The sequence below is a fragment of the Dipodomys spectabilis genome, unplaced genomic scaffold, assembly GCF_019054845.1.
Source record: "Dipodomys spectabilis isolate Male_0828 unplaced genomic scaffold, ASM1905484v1 ptg000365l, whole genome shotgun sequence".
Classification (NCBI taxonomy): domain Eukaryota; kingdom Metazoa; phylum Chordata; class Mammalia; order Rodentia; family Heteromyidae; genus Dipodomys; species Dipodomys spectabilis.
Window position 1 is genome coordinate 17,605,576 of NW_024871042.1, and position 20,937 is coordinate 17,626,512.

The window sequence follows — 20,937 nt, forward strand, 5'->3', positions numbered from 1 at the left end:
TAGGCTCATGAAATGTCCCAAAATTCATTCATTTGTAAATAAGGAAACAACAAAGGATGGCTTCAAATGGAAACTTTTGTAAATTCCTTCAGGGTAGAAGAATTAAGAATATCGGTAATAATTATTTGATTCACACACCTGGGATATTCCTGGAATATAGTGTTTAATATAGAAGAACTCAATCCATTTTTATAGGCAGTTTCATATAGCTTCGACTCGAATATCTCAGATTTATTGTATTACTGAATAGATAGTATACATAGACAATGTTCAGTTACCAGATATTGTTGTCTGTTACCTTCACTTGTCTGTGATTGATTGAATTGATATCAGATGCTGGAACTTACTCTGACTCTAGGGAGTACAATCTACTGCCAAGTAATGGAACAAAACCTAATATGCATAAAATAAGTAACAGACTCTGTGTGTTAGCTGAAGGAAGCAACCACCTGTGTAATAAAGCAGCAAAAACTATTTCTCATGTTGCTGCATAGGCTGAGCATTATCTCTAATCTCTAATGTAGCTAGTTGTTGGTTTGCCTTTTTAAACACCAACATTGGAAATATTCCTTTATAAATTAAGTTTTATGGACTAGCTTAATGTTTTAAACAGTACTAAGAAACTAATTATTTTTCTCTGAAATAGAAGTGGTTGTAAAATATTGTCATGGCCTGTATAATCCAAATTGGGATATTAAGACTAATATGAGAAAACATCTGTCTTATTATTGTTTAGAGGGAGCAAATTCCCTCTGAACAACAGGGTATACTTATCAAAGATCAGTAAATAATGTTCTTGACAGCTTATAAAATGTTAAATGATACATAAGATTCCATAGTTAGATTAACTCAAAGTTTATCTAACCAGAATTTTTATATATCTGTATAACAAGAATTTCTGTTCTCATAAAGATTCAGAATCAATCCTACTTATTTAAAATTGGAAATTCAATGCTGATCTTTTTCATACTAGTTGCAACTTATTCCACAGTGTCCCTTGGAAATTTCTTTAATCTTGAGATCACTTTTTGTAAGATAATCCAATTCAGCAATATGAAAAAACACATAGCAAAAATTAGTCACCTTCCTCTTGATCCCAAGCCTGAGGTAACACATGTCTAAAAGGAGATTACTTTAATGAGTTGCTTCCAAAGTGCAATGGCATTCTTCATGTGAAACAAAAACAACATAAATAGGGGGAAATTCAGATTTAACAGGGCTAACCTGAATCAAGGGACAGGACGAGCTACAGAAAAACTACTCTAAAAAAGGTAAGTCTTGTTAAGTATATTTTGTACATAACTGAAGTTGAACACTGTGAATTAAAACAGTCACAGATTTTATATTTCACTAGCTTCCTTGAATTTTCCTAGTTTGAGTCATTAAAAATGACAACTGTTTGGTGTCAGAATGGCTTATGCCTGTATCCTCCCGGTAACCTGAAGGACAGTGTTTTGGTTAAAGCCAGTCTGGGCAGAAAAATTTACCAGACTATATATCTCCAAAATAACCAGCAAAATTAGGGCTGGAGGCATGGCTCAAGTGATAGAGTACCAACAGAGCAAGCCAGCCAAACCACTGTGAGACATTGATAACAATCCTCAGTACCACTAAGAAAAGAGGAAAGAAACAACTCTGTCTTAGGAAATGCTAGTATCAGTGGGACAATGGAGGAACACATGTTCTCCCTTGTGTTGTGCAATCTGCTTTTGCTTTGCTTTTATCTGCTGGTAATCCTTTTGGTGTGTGCCTGTGGAAAACATGGTTTCTTATATTTCTAATGATAGTAAAACATCTGAATATACACAAAGTATGGAACTTGACCATCTATTGCTTATACTGCTTCTTTGGGTTCCAATTTCTTTCAAGTTCTTTATAATATCAAGGCCAAAAATAAATACCTGAGTTGGTAATACTTCATGGTTTTAAGGACTATGTGAAAATATACATAGTTTACTAACGTTAAACTAGTTATAGATGTTTAAGAGCTAATAGCTTATGGAAAAAAGAACAATATAAAAGCTCAGACTGGACCCAAGTTATTGCATTGGGCACTATATTACAAAATGCTAGTTCACATTTATACAAAAAACTTGTTGGTAGTTCTAAGAATTGACTCAGGGCTTCATGTTTGCAAGGCAGGTGCTCTACCATGTGAGCCACACCATCAGACCTAAAAGAACTTTTTTAAATGAAAGATAAAATTTCCATCAAAGGTGGCAGTACTTATTTAGGGCTAATAGGGTTGCTGTTCAAGTGGTAGTTGCCCAAGTTCAATCTCCAGTATCACTGAAGATTAAAATAAGTAAACAGAAACATTTTTTTTTTTTTTTGATCCAGTGGTGGGGGATGAACTCTGGGCCTGGGTGCTGTCCCTCAGCTCTTCAGCTCAAGGCTAGCGCTCTACCACTTGAGCCACAGCGCCACTTCCGGCTTTTTTTCTTTTTGCTTATTTGGTGCTGCCTCAGGCATGCAAGGCAAGGGCTCTACCACTGAGCCACCTTCCTAGCCCAACAAAAACCTTTTTTGAGTACTTAGGTTTCCAATTAAGCTTTTACTATTATTAATAAATGTCATATAAAGAGTGTGTACTATGTCTGAAGCTCTGTCCTGTATATTCTATATACATATATATACACACACACTATATATATTACATATATAAATTATGTAGTATATAGTATAGTATATATATATATATATACTATATAGATATATATAGTATATGTACTACATATAGTATATACATACTATAGTATATATACTATATAGTATACTATTTATAGTATACTAGATATACTATATATAGTATACATACTATATATAGTATCTATCTTTATCTATATATATACTTGCAATATCAAGTAAATCCTCATAACTTTATTCCACACTTAATTCATGTGGCAGAACTGGGAAAGATTCTGGCTCATAGGCATCTTGCTATGCTGCCTAATCACTAATACCTTTGAAGGTTGTTTTCTACTACTTTTACTACCTTTAATACTTTTGATTCCCCATGAATAGCTGATATATTGGAAGATGGTAGTATCTGTATGGAACCCTGAAAATCATTCCTTGTAGGAAAATATGTGAAAAATCCAGAATGCCAGGAAGACCATCTGTACTTATTCTTATGCCGTATTTAATAAACCAAAACTCTGAATTAAAGTCTTTATTTCATATAAAAATATTTCCATAATTAGAACAAAGCAAGCAAATTCTGAAGTTCATTATTTCGTATGACTTATAAATCATCTCCATAAATATGTGTTGCTAATTCACTGAACAATTTGTCTACATGCTTGTGGGAAGCTTCTGCAGCCTTTTCTTGGTAGGAATACCGGTATTTCTGTATTCTTCCCTTTCCTTCAGATACTCCATTTTGCATTCTTCATAAAAGGCTGGATCACTATAGCTAAAGAAGGAAATGAAAATCTTTAAAGGTTAATCACCGTTGTAAACAACATAAGTTTTAACACTAGTCAGACATCTAGTCCATCAGATTTAATCATCAATATTAGATTGTAGACAGTATCAAACTAGTATAAACAATAAAGGCCTATAGGCTTTTTAAGCCTTATTTGTAACAGATGCAAATTCTACCTATCTAATCAATGTCCATATACAAACACCACCATCCTGGGCTAGAACAGTGAGAAACACAGCACCTTTCCTTAAGGAGGCCATACTAATATATCAGGCAAGTAAAGATATTCTACATTGAAAGTATTCTTGGCATACTATGGGGCCCCATGCATCATGAAAACACAAGGGAGAAATAGGAGAAAAAGCTGAGATGTACTTTTCACTAACAGAAATTCACATAAAAGGAAAAACATTCATGAAGAACTGTACCACTATACAGAGGATGGTGCACAGAACAGGAAGGATCTGAGGTGTGAAGTGCATACAGTATTCCATTTCATGCTGTACTAAGGTGGCAGCATGATTAACAGCAAATTTAAGATCACTTTTGTCTTAATAGCATGTGGAGGTAGGCTAAAGGAGCAGCAAGGTTAGAAACAGGATGTTCAATAAACTACTAAATAATCCATACAAGACATGATGCTTAGGCCATAGGAGGAGGTAACAGAAATGAAAGGGAAAAATATTTGTTGAAATTTAGGAAATCACCAATTATAGTTAGGAGATAGGACAGCAGATTTTGGACAACCATATGAGAGGAGCAAAAAGCTGCCAAATTCAGTTTGGTACCAGAAAAAAGTATGAAAATCTATGGAGAAGTAAATGGGAAATGGGAAAGCATCATCAGGGAAATCAGAAGTGGACTTTGAGCCCATTAGAGAAAGCCTTTAGAATCCGCAGTTTTCATTCAGAAATGAGATCACAGTACATGGAAATGATAGAAATAAAGGAGTACAAATTATTAACATGTCAAAATGTTACAATCAAGTGAAGAGGAAGTGTGGTAATGTTCAATTGTTGGAAAGTAAAGCAAAGCAGAACATTTTCTTATTTGAAGATAAAATATAGATCTAATTAGTGCATTTCAAAAAAGAGCCAGCCTACTCTGCTTTAGGCATCAAGGTAAATGTGTTTACATACACAGTAGCTCCAATCACTCCAGAAAGAATTCTCTTTTTTTTGTAAGAAACCTATCCTAGGTCGCAAGGCTAAAGCTGAGCTCTTCTGACCCAGAAGCAGAGCCAGGGCTGCCCTCTCGGTCCCCTCTGCCCTTCCCTCGCTGCAGGAAGGGACACTAAGTTGAACTAAGAGCATGTTATTTTCAAGACTGAATCAGTGATTAAAAAAAAACTATCAATATATAAACAAATTTTGGACACAAAAGTTTAAATTTCTCTTTAATGTCAACGGAAACAAACAGAAATCACCATTCTGAGTTTACCTGACCCAAATCCTGTAGCACTAATCAGTAAACAGTGTGAAAAGCCTTTTCAGTAGCTTTTTTTCCTAAAAAAGCAAAATTGCCCCTAACCTCTACTTTCTCCATTGTCTTTCACCTTTTCTTTCTTTTTATATTTCTTTCTTTCCTTCCTCCCCCTTTTTCCTTCTTCCCTCCCCCCTTTTCTTTCTCCTTCCCTTTCCCTTCCCTTCCTTTTCCCCTTCTCTTCCCTTCCCTTCCCTCCCTCCCCTCCCCTCCCCTCCTTTCCCTTCCTTCCCCTCCCCTCCCCTCCCCTCCCTTCCTTTTCCTTTTCTTTTTCCTTTCCTTTTTATACCGGTACTGAGGCTTAACCTCAGGACCTCATACTCTTGCTTAGCTTTATACCATTTGAGCCACACTTCCACTTCTGGCTTTTTGATGGTTAGTGGAGATAGAGAGTCTCTCAGACTTGTCTGCCAGGCTGGCTTTGAACCACAGTTCTCAGATTTCAGCCTCCTGATTAGCTAGAAGGCACGAGCCACCAATCCCCAGCAATAGCTTTTGACCATTTCCATGTAAATATAGTTACCCAGAAATTAGTGGAGATTTTACAGCAACAGAAATAGTTCCTAATAAAAATGCCCATTAAATAGAACACATCTTGAATTAAATTAATTGTGTGACTGGTTTTCCAGGCACTTTTTTTCAGTCCTGCGAAGTGGAAGGGAACGACGTTTAGGTACAGATGTCATGTTCCTTGTTTGGGTCTGTCTACTCCTCGGTTATCTCAGAGTGATATGTGCCCTGCCTCAGAGAGAGACATGCACTTTCAAAGACAGGGTATAGAAGACCCAGCACTTCTTGTGCAGGGATATATATACCACTGAAATGTGAGGGAGGAGTGACTCAGTGGTTTATCTCAGTTATCCTACAAAGTTACAGCAGGATTGTGAGCCTGCTCCATACTATGAGGGGAAAAGAGGCAGTTCTAGCTCAAAAGACTAGGAGAAGAGATGTGAGAGGCTGGAGGGTTGGAGAAATACTCCCTTCCGGCAAACTGGACGCATTTATGATGGAGGCAGTTCCTTAATTTCCATTTCCCCAGAAAATGCTGGGCTTGTGTACTAGTGAAAGCTGTACTGTATCAACATTTTCCATTCCCAGTCTAAGGCCTATCAAAATGACTAGGAAGGGAGGCAGCCATCACCATCTTGTATTATAGAGCGATATAGTGATGAGCGATAGAAAGGGTTGCCATGTTTGCTGAGTGATTGTACACTACTTCTTACCTCCAATAAACTACTCAGAAAAAGTCAGAAGTGGTGCTGTGGCTCAAGTGGTAGAACGCTTATTTTAACAAATTTGATTTTAACTTCAAAAATCAATTTGTATATACATATATATATATATATATATATATATATGTATATACATATATGGGGCCTGGGTGCTGGCCCTGAGCTCTTCAACTCAAAGCTCTTTACCACTTCAGCCACAGTGTCACTTCCAGTTTTCTGGTGGTTAATTGGAGATAAGAATCTCACAGACTTTCCTGCCTGGGCTGGCTTTGAACCACAATCTTCCGACCTCATCCTCTTGAGTAGCTAGGATTACAGGTGTGAGCCACCAGCACCTGGCTTCAATTTGAATATATTACATGAGTATTTTACAACTTTCAAATTATTTGCTACACCTTTCCTAGGAGTTAAATACAACAAATCGTAAGACTAGAAAAGTTCTTAAATTCTAATTCTGCCAGGCACAGTTGGTTATGCCTATAATCAATCATGTTCCTCAGCTACAGAGGTTCAAAGCCATCCCAGGCAGGAAAGCCTGGAGATTTGTTTCCAATAGCCACTGAAAAATCAGAAGGCAAGCTGCAATTGAAATGATAGAGCGCCAACCTTGAGCAGAAAAGCCAAGAGATAGCACCCATGTTCTGAGTGCAAGCCCCAGTATATTGGTGCATGCACACGCGCACACGCGCGCGCGCACACACACACACACTAAAAAAAAATATTCTAAGCCAGGTGCTTTAATCCTAGCTACTAGCAACTAGCTTATAATCCTAGCTATTCAGTAGGCTAAGGTCTGAGGGTCATGGTTCAAAGCCAATGAGGGTAGGAAAGTCCATGAGACTCTTATCCCCACAATTAACCACCAGAAAACCCAAAATGGAGAGAGCACTAGCCTAAAGCAAAAGAGCTCAGGGACAATACCCAAGCCCAGAGTGCAAGCCCCATGATCAAAATTTAAAAAAAAAAAGACATTCTAATTCAGTTCCTTTAAATTACAAGAAATAAAATTAGTATATATTTTATAAATCAATCTCTTCATGAAGAGATTTTCATGTGAAAAGTCCTACTTTGTTGACTTCACATTTTTCATCAACGCTGATAAACATTACTTAAAAAATCACTTTTGTTTCTGAATGATCTTTAACATATACAAGTTTTAGATGCATACGAAAACATGAAGAACCTAGTTAAGGAAGTACAGAATATATTACATATACAGAATGAGCTAGTAACATACTCTTACTATACACAAACACGCACAATCATAAAGATTCAGTTAAGTACTTACTAAGTAGTAAGACATTCTTTCAATGCAGAATTTTCTTTTCGGCATTTGACTACCATAAGAATTCCAGTGTCCTTGCAACATTTTGTAAAATCTGAAATTTAAAAAAAGTTGAAAGGGAAAGATAGCTTGTAATTTTATGAACTCAATGTTTAATAGCTCTAAAACATTCACTTAACATGAACTATCTAGAGAGCTCTTCACACACAATGCACGTTCAACAAAAAGCATGCATATTAGTAAAAGCAGAATAAGAACACCATTAACTCTGTAGAAATAAAGAAGACTTGAAAAGGTGGGAGGGCAGGACTGCTGACATAAAAATAAGGAGGTTTCCTGAAGAAAGGCAATGCCAAGGCTGAGCAGCATTCTGGTAGATAGTTTGTATTCTAGGAGAAATAAGAACAATCAAAACTGTTTCTAGACATGAGTATCTAGTGTCCATCTGGGTGCATCTTCTCCACATGAGGCATATAGCCTCTGCCACTTTTTGTTTTTTAGAGAACCATGCAATGGTTTTAGCTAAGGGGATTTTTTTACTTTCTGGCAAGAGGATACCCATTTAGTTCGCAAGTCAAGTTTAGGTACACCCCACAAATTTCAAATGGTTTTCTGTTACTTTCCATTCTAGTAGCTTACCTTTTAAACTACCCTAGCCCCTGTATCTGCCTTTTCAGGACTACAGACAGAGAAAGGTCTGCCTACAGTTTTGTCACCTAGCACTCTGCCTTGTGTTTGGGTTGGATTCAGCGCTACCTTAGCCATTCCACCGACAATGTGCTTCCTCTATACCTTTTGAGGCTATCCTCCTATTCTGGCTATCCTATTCTGGACCCTCCTTTTGACCACTAGCTACTCTGGCTCCAGAGCTGCTCTCTCTAATCTATCAACTAGCTGGCCACTTGCATCTCAGACCTTAAAACACGGTATCAAATAGCCTTCCAAAGAAGCATTAGGAAAAGCAATGTCTCCTCAATGTCTTTAGCTCCTTCCATGAAAAAATAAATAAATAAAAAAAAATCAAGATCCTTTTCTTATGTATTATCCTTCCATTTACTATTAAATTTAAGTTATTTATATAAGTAGCTTAAAATAAGAAGCAACTTCAGAAATCTCCATGAAGATGCAGGTATGCCTATAAAAGAGTACAGAATACCTATGAAATATACCACAAGTAATTTTACACCACATCAAGCAAAACTGATTAAGAAATGTTTTTTTTAAGATATCACAATTTCAAAGCCACTGCAACAATCAGATTCATCTAAAAAATATAAGGACTGAGGGTACGTCTCATTATTAAGCACCAAACCACAGATTCATCCCACATGACCAAAAAACAAAAAAGTTATGAAAACTCATTAGTGTGGCTTTCCCAAGTACAAGTGTCCTATTACACATATATTTGTAGCTTCTGCAGCATCATGGCTTACACCAAATAGAATCAGTAGGATAAGAACAAGGACACCGATTGGTTCCCAGTAACTCTTGTTCACTAGTTGTGAGCACTCCCATCGTTAATTTCTCTCCTTCCCAAATCAGTCTGTTAACCCTGAACCTCATCAGATACCTTCTTTGTTCCAACTACAAATATTTCTGTGCTTTGTGCAGAAAAGTCAAGTTGACTTGACCTGGGCCAAGCAAAACTGAAGGAAATTCTGTGTCTTTTGAGTAAGGTCTCCCTACAACTTAAAACACAAAGCAGACTTAGAGAGCCATCTCTAAACCCATTAATAATTAGTTGTACAAGTTAGTTTTGTACTTACAGCATCATGTTAAGATATTAAAAGTTCATGATCTCATATAAATAATTAGGACATGAGTGATCCTTGAAGATAATGTATATATAAAATTAATCCAGAATTGATTCAACTGGCTAAAGGGGTTTTTTGTTGTTTTTTAACACATTTGCCGAGTTCAGTGGCAACCAGCTGTCTTACTGCTATTACCACCTTATTACCCCTATACCAAACTATTTCACTAAAATATTGTTTACAATATAGAAAAATGGCATTATAAATTTTGCCTAATGAAAATATGATAGCTGACTAATCTACAGTATTTTCTTGAAAATACAAATGCAATAAATAAGTTATCAAAAGTATATTTTATGCATTTACTTAGCTGAGAAGTTCAACAAAGAATGCTTTGGCACTGCATTGCATTTAAGATTAACTTATTAAAACGTCTTATATCAGAAAACTGATGGAAAACAGAAGTTATGTGTTCTGATCACACTAAAGGGCTGGTCTCTATATATTTTCACTTGTCCAAGTCTCTTCAGAAGTAATGACTGTGACTGGCCTAAAGATTTTAATGTGGGACTTTCTTTTATTGTACATTAGCATGTATCTATATAATAGTAATATTGATAATATTACAAATGATTTCTAAAATGATATTCTGAAACAGATCTTTAAATTGCTTCCATTTGGAAGTGGCGCTGTAGCGCAAGTGGTAGAGCGCTCGCCTTGAGCTGAAGAGTTGAGGGATAGCGCCCAGGCCCAGAGTTCAAGCCCCACGACCGACAAAAAAAAAAAAAGTGTAAATTGCTTCCATTTTTCCATTTTATTTTAAAAAATGTATATATCTCCCGGGTGTGCCTGTAATCCTAATTACTTAGAAGGCTGCAATCTGAGAAACCTAGTTATGTATCAGCCCAGGCAGAAAAGTCTCTAACACTTTTATCTTCAATTAACCAGCAAAAAACCGGAAGTAGAAATATGGTTTAAGTGGTAGAGTGCTAGTGCTTGAGCACAAAAGCTCAGGGACAGTGCCCAAGCCCAAAGTTCAAGTCCCATGACTGGCACAATTTTTTAAAATATATATACCTGATTCTATCAATAAATTTAATCATTAAGGATTATGAAAGCAAAATGCCATCAATTAAATATATCAAAGTAATACAAATAAACATCAGTAAACAGTGCCCATGAAGAGATTGTTAAATTACAAACCTTGATAAACGTGTCCTCAAGACTATTCTTTAAAATATCAAGAATATGTAATTCCCACATTTTCATTGTGTATACCTCTCAAGGGAACTACTAACATATAACAAGCCACTGATAAAAATATCCTATGTGACCGAGGCAAGTGGTTCATGCCCAGAATGCTAGCTACTCAGGAGGCTGAGGTTTGAGGATCTCAGTTCAAAGCTACTCTGGGCAGAAATGTCTAAAAAGCTATCTCCAATTAATAATCAAAATGTTGGGCTAGAGCTATGGATCAAGTGCTACAGTACCAACCATGAGACAAAAAGCTCAGCCAGACCATGAGTTCATACCCCAGTACAGCAGGGGAGTGGAGAGGAGAGGAGGCAGGAGTTTGGGAAAGGGAAAGGGGAAGGGGAAGGGGAAAAAGGAAAAAGAGTAAAGGAAGGCAAGGCAAGGCTGGGCACCAGTGGCTCACCCTATACTCCTAGCTACTCAAGAGATCTGAGGATCACATTCAAAGCTAGCCCCCCAAAAAGTCCTTGAGACTTTTGTCTCTAATCATTAAAAAGAAAAGAAAAAAAGATATAAAAGAAACAAGAAAAAAGGAAAGGGGGAAAGCAGCAAGTGGAACTGTGACTCAAGTAGTAGAGAAAAAACTTAGGGACAGCTCCCAGGGCCTGAAAAAAAAAAAAAGAAAGAAAAAAGGAAAAAGAAAAATTCTTCGGCTATACTAAAACTTGCATCAAAAACATATAGAAAAAAATCAACAAACTTCCATCTCAATTTGTAAACAAAATTCATCCTGTAATTAAGTACTAGCAATGTAAATAATTTACAGCTTACCATGTTATAAAAAACCTTTTTAAGATTCCACATAGGTAGCAGTAACACAAATAAGAAACTGTAATCATTTCTTTTTTTAATTCAATTTATGGAACTTTTATAACTCAATATTTAAGTAACTCCAAGTAATCATAAGCATCCTTACTCAGCCAATATATAATTCTGACTGAAACATTTTTCTCTGTACTTAATGAGTTCTGTACAATGTATTGTAAGTACAGTTATCCAGTTAAAACCCAGTCACTGAAAGAAGACAATCTTCAGAGATACCTAGCTAAAAGATATATCCCTATCATTTCATGTATATATCCATATGATTTTTTATGAATTTTTCACAACCACTTTTAGATAGGACACTTTTTATATCTTTCTAGTAGTTTCATTTCCTTTAGCAATCAGAAAATGCCTATTTTTCCACATTGCAAATATATATATATATATAGATAGATGGATAGCAATTCACTTTAGAATTTTAATATACAAGCTATACACAATATTTCCAAGAGTACCATCACCAACTTGGTGGGGTTTTGCCACTTATTGGGTTTAAAACTGGGAACTTAAAATGATAAAGTCAAGCTAATTCATAACATATCAATCTACAAATTAAAATCTTAAGCACAACTGCTATGTTGTATAAATGTGGATAGAAATACACTTTAAACATAATGTATAAAATACCCACCGACCAGTTACAGAACTGTATGAAGTTTTAATAATATATAGACTAGATGAGACCTCTCAGTGTTGGGAGAAAAAAATTATACATACTTACAAGTGTGTGCCTGTGTGTGTCTGTGTATAAAACTGAGTATAACTGTCTAGATGCTAATAATTTCCCTCAAAGATATCTGAAAGTTTAAATTTGTAATGTAAAAATTAAAATCTAAAACTAAAGTTCCTCAAGTAACGCTATCTCTCATGTGAAGACTTCTGTAGCTAGCAGTTGAATGCCAAACCTCTGTGGACATGCCCAAGTGCAGTGCCAACCTCAGTAATCATCAGCCCTCTGGAAGCTGTGAAGGAAAAAGTATCTGAACACAACAGGAGGTCATGCTCAGTTTTGAGCTCACCAGCTTCAAATGTAAGGATAGAGGTCTGAGCCAAATTAGACAGTATTTTGTTCAATTCTTTCTAATAATAGCTCAGCTGGAGAAAACCAATGCCTCAAAGCACATAAAAAACAGGATTTCGTGAGAGTTATGAAAAACATTTTAAACAGACTGTGTCAATAATCCCAGTAGTCTAACTTTTGGAAAAGCCCAATCCAACCTTCAGGCAAAGCCATCTATCATAAGTACCTTCAGATTGGATGGCAAGTTAATTAATTCACTTAAAGTTGAATAAAGCCTATGAATGAGTTTTTCAGCAAGCAGTCTAACCAAAAGGCAAAAAAGTTGCATAGATAATTTTCCAAGTATCCATAAAACTAGTATTTCAAATGGAAAAAACATAATGTATGGAAAAACATAATGTGTATGAATGTTGTTACTTCAATCTTGAAGAAAATATCCATTTGTTAATACTGTATTAGCTTTTACTCTAATTTCCAAAGTAGAGTGAAAAACAAAATCACATGTCTAGTCTTTACAATGTAAGAAAAATAACAGCTATTTATGGTATGTACTTTGTATTAGGCATTGTCCAATAAGATATTTACATGTACTAATTCAATAATTTGTTATATTCCTTTAATAATTGTCCAGAGGCTCAAAAAATACCACATCTGAAAGTGGTGGAACAAGTACTTCCCAAGCCCAAAACCCTGAGTTCAATCCCCAATACCATGAAACACAAAACAAAATAAAACAACAAAAACAACAACAAAACACTCTTTCATTTGTACTTACTGTGTGCTCAGCACTGTTAGGTTTTGGAGTCTCTGAGCTGAACAAGACAGACAGGGTTCCTGTTCTGTAGGAGTTATGCTAAGTTTCTGAGGAAAATTAACTGAAGTAGACAGGTAAGTAAAAAGAGCTAATGGTTGAGTTTCTTACCTACTCTGAAATTACTCTTTATAGAAGGGCAAAAGGGATGTGGTGGGAACCATAAAGATTTTCAAATAAGAGTTCCCATATCAAGTATTTTAAGCCAAAGATGTATACACTATGTTTACTAAAAGGAAGAAATCTTATTCTGAACAAAGGAAGCACAAGAGACTGTCTGGCGATTAAGAGTCAGGCCACATTACTGTAACCTTTGACATTAAGTCGTGTGTGTGTGTGTGTGTGTGTGTGTGTGTGTGTATACGCGCGCGCACGCGTGCGTGCACATGCGCGCATGCTCACTGGTGTTTGTTGTAAAGCAGAGGTAGCAAGGTATATACCAAGCATAACTGGAGGCTTTGTTGGAAGAGCAATAAAACTCCTCAGAAAGGTTTTTTAAGACTGGAATAGCATAATCATACTTGCTTCTGCAGAAAACTGAAGAGGAAGCAGGGATAACACTGGACATTAGAATAATTGTGTAGTAACTGAAAGAAAATATGGAAAGAAGATAAAAAGGCAGAGGAAGTAAAAGTGGACAGAAGTAGATGAATGATGATGTAATTGAAATTTGAAAGAACTAAGGACTAGAAATATAATTGGTCATGAGGGTAATCGATAAAGAAGTCATGGATAATACCTGAGTGAAAGATGGTAAAGTCATTAAACTTAAAGTTTAATGACTTTATAATAAACATCATGGGACCTATGTTTCTTTGAGCCTGGCTTACTTCACTTAATATAATTTGTTCCAAGTCTTTCCATTTCCTAGCAAATGGGGCAATGTCATTCTTTCTGATGAAGGCATAGAATCCCATTGTGTATATATACCACATTTTCTTGATCCATTCATCTACTGAGGGGCATCTGGATGGTTCCATATCTTAGCTATGGTAAGTAATGCTGCAATAAACATAGTTATGCTGGTAGCTTTAGTATGGTCTTGTTTGTGATCATTTGGGTAAATGTCCAAAAGTGGGATTGCTGGGTTATAAGGAGCTCTATGTGGAGTCTTTTGAGGAACCTCCATGTTACTTTCCAAAGTAGTTGAACAACTTTACACTCCTACCAACAATGCAGTAGGGTTCTCTTCTGTCCACATCCCCTCCAGCATCTGTTGTTATTAGAGTTCTTGATTATAGCCATTCTAACTGGGGTGAGGTGGTATCTCAGTGTTGTTTTGATTTGCATTTCTTTTATGGCTAGAGAGTTTGAGCATTTCTTCATGTGTCTATTGGCCATTCTTATTTCCTCTTAGAGAAGTTTCTCCCTTACTTGCAATAATTAGTATATGTCTGAGTCAAGCAGAAAAGGTCAGATAAGTTGATGTTAGGGGAATGAACCCCAAGATAAGTATTCAAATGTTTTTTGTCCTTTCATGCAATTGTTTCTAACATATTTATAAGATAATTTCTTTGTTGCTTTGTATGTCCCTCCCCCATGGTATAACCCATGCTTTCACTATATTTGATGTTGGTTTAATTTGTGGAGGGGAAGGGCAAAAACAAATCGTTTAACTAGGGATACAGGCGGACCTATTGCTACAATGAGATGTATAAGTCGTTATGTCCAAAAATGAACTTTACAACTTTGGTGGGGGGGAGGGGATCGGATAGGAGGAGGAGGGGAGTACGGACGGGAAGGGATGGGAAGGGGAAACAAAGAGGAGGCAACAATGCTTGATAAGAAATGTACTCGGTATCTTGCCCATGTAATTGTAACTCCTCTGTATGGTATTCTCACAATAAAAAATAATAATAAACAGAAAAATAATTGAATATGAACACTTTGACATAAAACACACACACAATAAAAATTGAACTGCCAATGATCTTGTTCTGTTTTTTTGGGAGCTAGGGAAAAGATGAAAACAAGATGAAGGTGATTTTAAGATATACTGAGCCAAGGACCTGTGAAACATCCAAGTGGAGTTTGTTACATATGTCTGAAGCTTTTCTGAGAAGAACCTGGTCAACCACAAAGAAAAACCAATTCATGAAGTCTAATGTATGAAAACTATGTAACATCACAGAAGTCAAGGAAATTATGTGTTTCACCCTGAATATATAATTAGGGTCCACTAATAACTTTTACTTTACTAAAATTACTTCCAGGAGGAGTTTTAATTACTGCAATAATGATTCTCATGGCTTTTGATCTTGCCAGGCCTCACAGAGAAAACTGACATTCTTTTTTCTTCCTCCTTTTTTTTTTTTTCTTGTTGTATGCTGGGAATTGAAAATAGTGCCTTGATCATGATTAGTCAGTGCTTCACCACTGAACTACATAGCCCATATCTATTCTGAAAGAATCTATTTTAGTTTAACAGTAGAAATAGATAAATGAAAAAAGGAGAAATATTCCCTGCTCCTCATGAAACTGGAGTAAAAGACTCAAAATGGTGTTGTATCTATGGCTTTTATAATTTCTAACCTAAGAGAATTTAATCTTTCAACAATGGTTTGGGGGTAGATAAGGCGTTTATGGTGGTGCGATTTACTATCCTAAAACATGGAGATACAATCTAGACATCCCCCAAAAACAGGGAAAATAGAGGATTTTAGAACCCCCCTTCTCAGGAATGCCTACCAGTTCTCTCTTTACAAGTTCAAAGGAGTTGACAGCATCCATCTATCTATCTATCTATCTATCTATCTATCTATCTATATTATATGTAATACATATGGTATATACTTTGTGCTAAGCATTGTCAATAAGTTATTTATACGTACTGTTTCAATAACTTGTCATATTCCTTTAATAATTGTCCAGGGGCTCAAAACATACCACACTTGAAGGTGGTAGAGCAAGAACTTCACAAGCCTAAAACCCTGTTCAATCTCCAAAATCACCTAATATAAAACAAAACACAAAATAATTATATATTATATATTGCATATGATAATTTTATAAATATATGTAAAATTCTCCTTTAAGTCTGGTATTCTTCTAACTTAATATCTAAAGGTAGATGTCCTGAGAGAGCAAATCCAAGAAGCATGTCCTTTGATGTGGCAGCATAAAGCTGTGGAATTTTCACCACCTTGAATAGAAACTTTTAATCTCACGTCCTACCTTTTAGTTTCATATAGAATGAAAGGTCTACCAAAATTCCCAGGGCGAGGGCAGGTACCAATAAATTTTTAAGTTTTGAGAAGCTTTTTGTTTATGTTGCCCATTTCACTCCAGGTTATTAAAATTAGGTTCTGGGTTGCTTCATATAGGAATTTAGTCATTACTCCAAACACCTGCATCCAAATCCTGCAGGACTCAGCCATTTCCAGATAAATTTTGAGCTGTTTCTTTAAGGTGGCCCCAATTTTAAGATTTTTTTTTTCCTCAGGGATCAAGAGTGAGTTAGTTCTGCTGGAGTTAAATGTGTCCTATGTATTATGCCTAGCTTTTTTTTTTTTTTTTTGGTAGGGGCTTGAACTCTGGGCCTAGACGCTGTCCCTCAGGTCTTCAGCTCAAGGCTAGCGCTCTACTACTTGGGCCACTGTGCCACTTCCGGCTTTCTGGTGGTTTATTGGAGATATGAGTCTCACAGACTTTCCTGCCTGGGCTGGCTTCAAACATGATCCTCAGATCTCAGCCTCCTGAGTAGCTAGGATTACAGGCGTGAGCCACTGGCACCCAGCTTCTGCCTAACATTTTTAATACAATAGAAACTTACTCATTCTTGCAATTATCAAATAGATGTACTGAATCCCTGTATAAAGCTAACAAAGTAGTCTTGGTGATCTATTTTCCCTGTATCTCCAAATAGTTTATTATTTCACTCTAGGAATAATTTTTTTTAATTTATTTTATTTTATTTGTGAACATACTGTACAGTGGGGTTACAATTACATGGGCAGGATAATGCATACATTTCTTACCAAGCATTGCAGCCTCCTCCTTTGTTTACCCTTCACATCCCTTCCCAGCCTCCCTCCTCCCCCTCCAGTCCCAATCCTTCCCCCCCCACCCCCCACCGACGTTGTAAAGCTCGTTTTGGACATGACAACTTGTACTTCTCATTGTTGCAACAGGTCCACCTGTATCCTTAAACGACTTGTTTTTCCCCATCTCCTCCACAAGTTATACTGACATCAAATATAGTAAAAGCAGGGGTTATACTGTGGGGGAGGGACATACAAAGCAACAAAGAAATAATCTTATAAATGCGTTAGAAACACATACATGAAAGAAAAAAACATTAAAATACATATCTAAGGGTTCATTTTCCTAACATCACATTATCTGACCTTTTCCGCTTGACTCATACATATACTAGATATTGCAAATAAGGGAAACCATGGGGGCTATGTTTCTTTGGGCCTGGCTTACTTCGCTTAATATAATTTTTTTCTAGGAATAATTTTCATCATGACTTGTCAGTTACTTTCATAAATTGTCGGTTACCCTCAACTGTGCTAAAAATGACTCAAAAGAATAGTTAACAATAATAATACAATGATGGTATTGCCCAGGATGACACAACAGTGAGCTAAACTTTAATTATTATATTACTTTTCTTATTCTTCTGCTGAACATCTTGTACTGTCACATATGTAAATATTAAAAAAAATAGTTATTCTTTTATTCAACATTAAGTATTTGAGGGTTTGGGGTTTTTTTGGGGGGGTGGGTTTTTTTTGTCATTTTCTGCCTATGTTAAGTAGAATATAGCCCCTAAAGATGTATAAATTGAGAATATTAGATTATATGATAAAGGGAAACTAAGGTTGCAGATGGCATGAGGCAGGTAATCCAACCTTAAAATAGAGAAATTATCTTTCAGGAATGATTCAAAGTAATAATAGTAACAACTATTTTTTTCTGAAAAGCACTGAGCTCCATTTTGTATCTGTCCTTGTTCTATGTTCTTCACTTTGCAGTCACCTTGAAATCCAGGAAGATCTTTATAACAAGGGACCAAAGCTACCACTAAGGAACATTAGGAGCATGAAGAACAGAACAGACCAGCCTCTAAATAGGACAATTACCTGTAGTGATGGAACTATACCTTAAGCATCTCATTGGAACCTCAATTGTTACACCTTCAAGCTATAGCAATCACAACTTCTTAGGAATCCAAGACAATCAGAACTAAGATAATGACCAACCAGGTCTTAAAAGTAACTGAGTTGGTTTCTAACTATACATACTTCATGCCCCCTGCCCTAGTTCTTTGTTTTTCTGTTTATGTAGATAAGTAGGGAGGATTTGGCATTGAATTGAGGGCCTTCATTTATTTGCAAGTATTTATAAGCAAGCATTCTACCAGTTGAGGAACACCTCTAGCCCCTTTCTGCTCTGGCTATATTTGAGGTAGGGTCTCACTTTATGCCGAGGCTGATTCTCCTCCTCGTGCTTCCTTGTGTTACTGAGGAGGACAGCCAAGTGCCACTGTGCCCTGCCATTGTTTGAAATTAAGTCTCATGAATATCTTTTTGCCTAGGCTGAGGGGAAAGGAGAAAGAGGAGGGACAAGAGCAGGGAGACAGGAAAAGTTTCAGGTCAAGAGAATGAGGAGTCGTTTCCAGATAAGAGAAACCCTTAATATGAGGAGTAAAAAAAAGCCAGCAATCTCCTGTCTGCCCCCAGAATCATTCGGTGTGCCAACAAATGTACGGGAAACCTATTTCATCCCACTAAGAACTCCACTAGGTTTATCACAACCTAGGGATGTACACTTTGATTTCATCAAAAACTAATTCTTCTCCAATACAAATGTGGACATTCCTTTTTACAAAATATATACCTTCATAGATCCTACTATTTCCCTATGCATCAAAAGTCACATCATTAGTTTTCTTTCATTTAACACAAAATCATAACTACTCTGGCAAAAATATAAAATGAGCTAGTAAATAAATCTATTCTAACGTTTAAAGAGGAAAAAGAAAGGGAACTAAAAGACAGGGTGTGCTAAATATAATTAGACATTTAATAAGTATCCATGGGTATTAATAATACTAATCGATCTTCCTGTTTTGACTGCAGTATATTTAAAGAGTTTTACAATTTTACTACTTAAAAGCAAGTCCTATGGAGGTGTTATCTCACCATTTATATTTTCACAACACTTATGATATTGTTAACACACTCTTAAAATAAATGAAAAGCCCATGCCACTTTTCAGACCAATATAATGGTACACACTGTATTCTTATTTGTGAATATAAATGTCAAATTAATTCTATATTGCATACTTCTTTACAAACATAAAACTACTACTTTCATTTATATATCCCAAGTATATTTGAAAGTACATCTTTAATCACTTGGTTTTAAAATTAGGCTCTGAAAAATATATCATAAAAATTCTGATAACAAAATTATTGTGCTCTTAATTTTCTATTAAATTGTGGATTATTAGCATTCTACTTTAAAGATTAGTCTGTGTACAAGATGAATTTAGTGGTGCATTTAATGAGACAAGAAGATAGAAGGATAAACATGAAAAGATTATTTTACATTGTATCGCACGAGCTATTTGATAATTCTAACACAGTCCAAGAGAAAGCTTCTCTCTGGATTGATCACGGTTCAGTTAACATCACTGAATATCTAATACCTCCAACTCAATTAATTCTCACCTGATTAAGATCAGGCTGATATTCAAACTAAATCATCCCTCCAGTCAAGTAGAAATCAATATTTCTGATTTTACTTTTAAATTACAATTGAAAATAAAATGCATGCATCTTCAGTATGCCAGGAGTAGCTTTTCTAAGTCTAGCATGGCAGGGATAACACAGTTGATTAAAGTTTATTCTAATTTGAGCACCAATATATAGCAGAATGAGATTAATTTGAACACAGAGATGGAGTAAAGTAATTAAAAACATCTTACACAGGGCAAATAGTAAATTGACATAAAGTAAGTTTGACTTTTTTAAAACAAACCTCACTATTTAGCAGCTCAAGTAGTTATGAATATAGTTTATTAAACATTGATTACTCTAAAAAATAGGCTTATGCTAGGAACAGATAAGGTATGTGAAGAAATACCTCTTTTTATGCCACATTTTTTCTGCCACTACAGTCTCATAAAGAGATATACAAGCCAATAAACAATTTCTATGACTTTTCCAGAAAAAGCAAAACAAACTGATTCATACTTGTTAACTAGGGAAGTTCAAAAATTCAAAAATAAAGTGCTTATACATTTATAATTTCATAATAAGGAGAACATGAATAGATTTTTTACTCCTCTTTGATTCTTTAATTATCTTTAAATTGAAGGTGAAGAATAGGAAGCCAAACTGTTTTCTGACTATACTGAACAGAAATGATTGTTTTGCCTGTTAGCAAGCCTCAAAAAATCAGATGAAAATATTGATTTTCAAAAATATTTTTAAGCATGAAATTCATAGCTGAACAGATACAGTTTACTAGAACTGAGAACAATACATTTAGAGAGTACTAAGTAATCTCTAACATATATAAAATTGTATATAAGTATATAACTATGTAACACATGGAACATATGAAAATATTTACAGGACTAGGAAGGTGGCTCAGTGGTAGAGCGCTTGTCTGAGGCCCTGGGTTCGATTCCTCAGCACCACATAAGCAAAAAGAAAAAAGCCAGAAGTGGCGCTGTGGCTCAAGTGGTAGAGCGCTAGCCTTGAGCTGAAGAGCTGAGGGACAGTGCCCAGGCCCAGAGTTCAGGCCCCACGACAATGAAAAGAAAAAGAAAATATTTACATAAAATGTATAAATTAAAATGCATAAATACATATTTACTATTTATAAAC

At 35.8% G+C, this 20,937-nt stretch overlaps 1 protein-coding gene across 2 annotated transcripts in view; it reads right to left on the bottom strand.

The window, feature by feature from the left end:
• Positions 1 to 3,157: 3,157 nt before the first annotated feature.
• Positions 3,158 to 20,937, bottom strand: part of Cmc1 (C-X9-C motif containing 1) — an 80,686-nt gene continuing 62,906 nt past the window's right edge. For both annotated transcript variants that reach the window (XM_042666571.1, XM_042666570.1), the window contains exons 3-4: positions 7,430 to 7,520; positions 3,158 to 3,415 (exon numbers count right to left, since the gene is read on the bottom strand). In XM_042666571.1, coding sequence (XP_042522505.1) covers positions 3,295 to 3,415; positions 7,430 to 7,520 — 212 coding nt within the window. In that variant the 3' untranslated portion in view covers positions 3,158 to 3,294. The remainder of the gene's footprint in view (positions 3,416 to 7,429; positions 7,521 to 20,937) is intronic.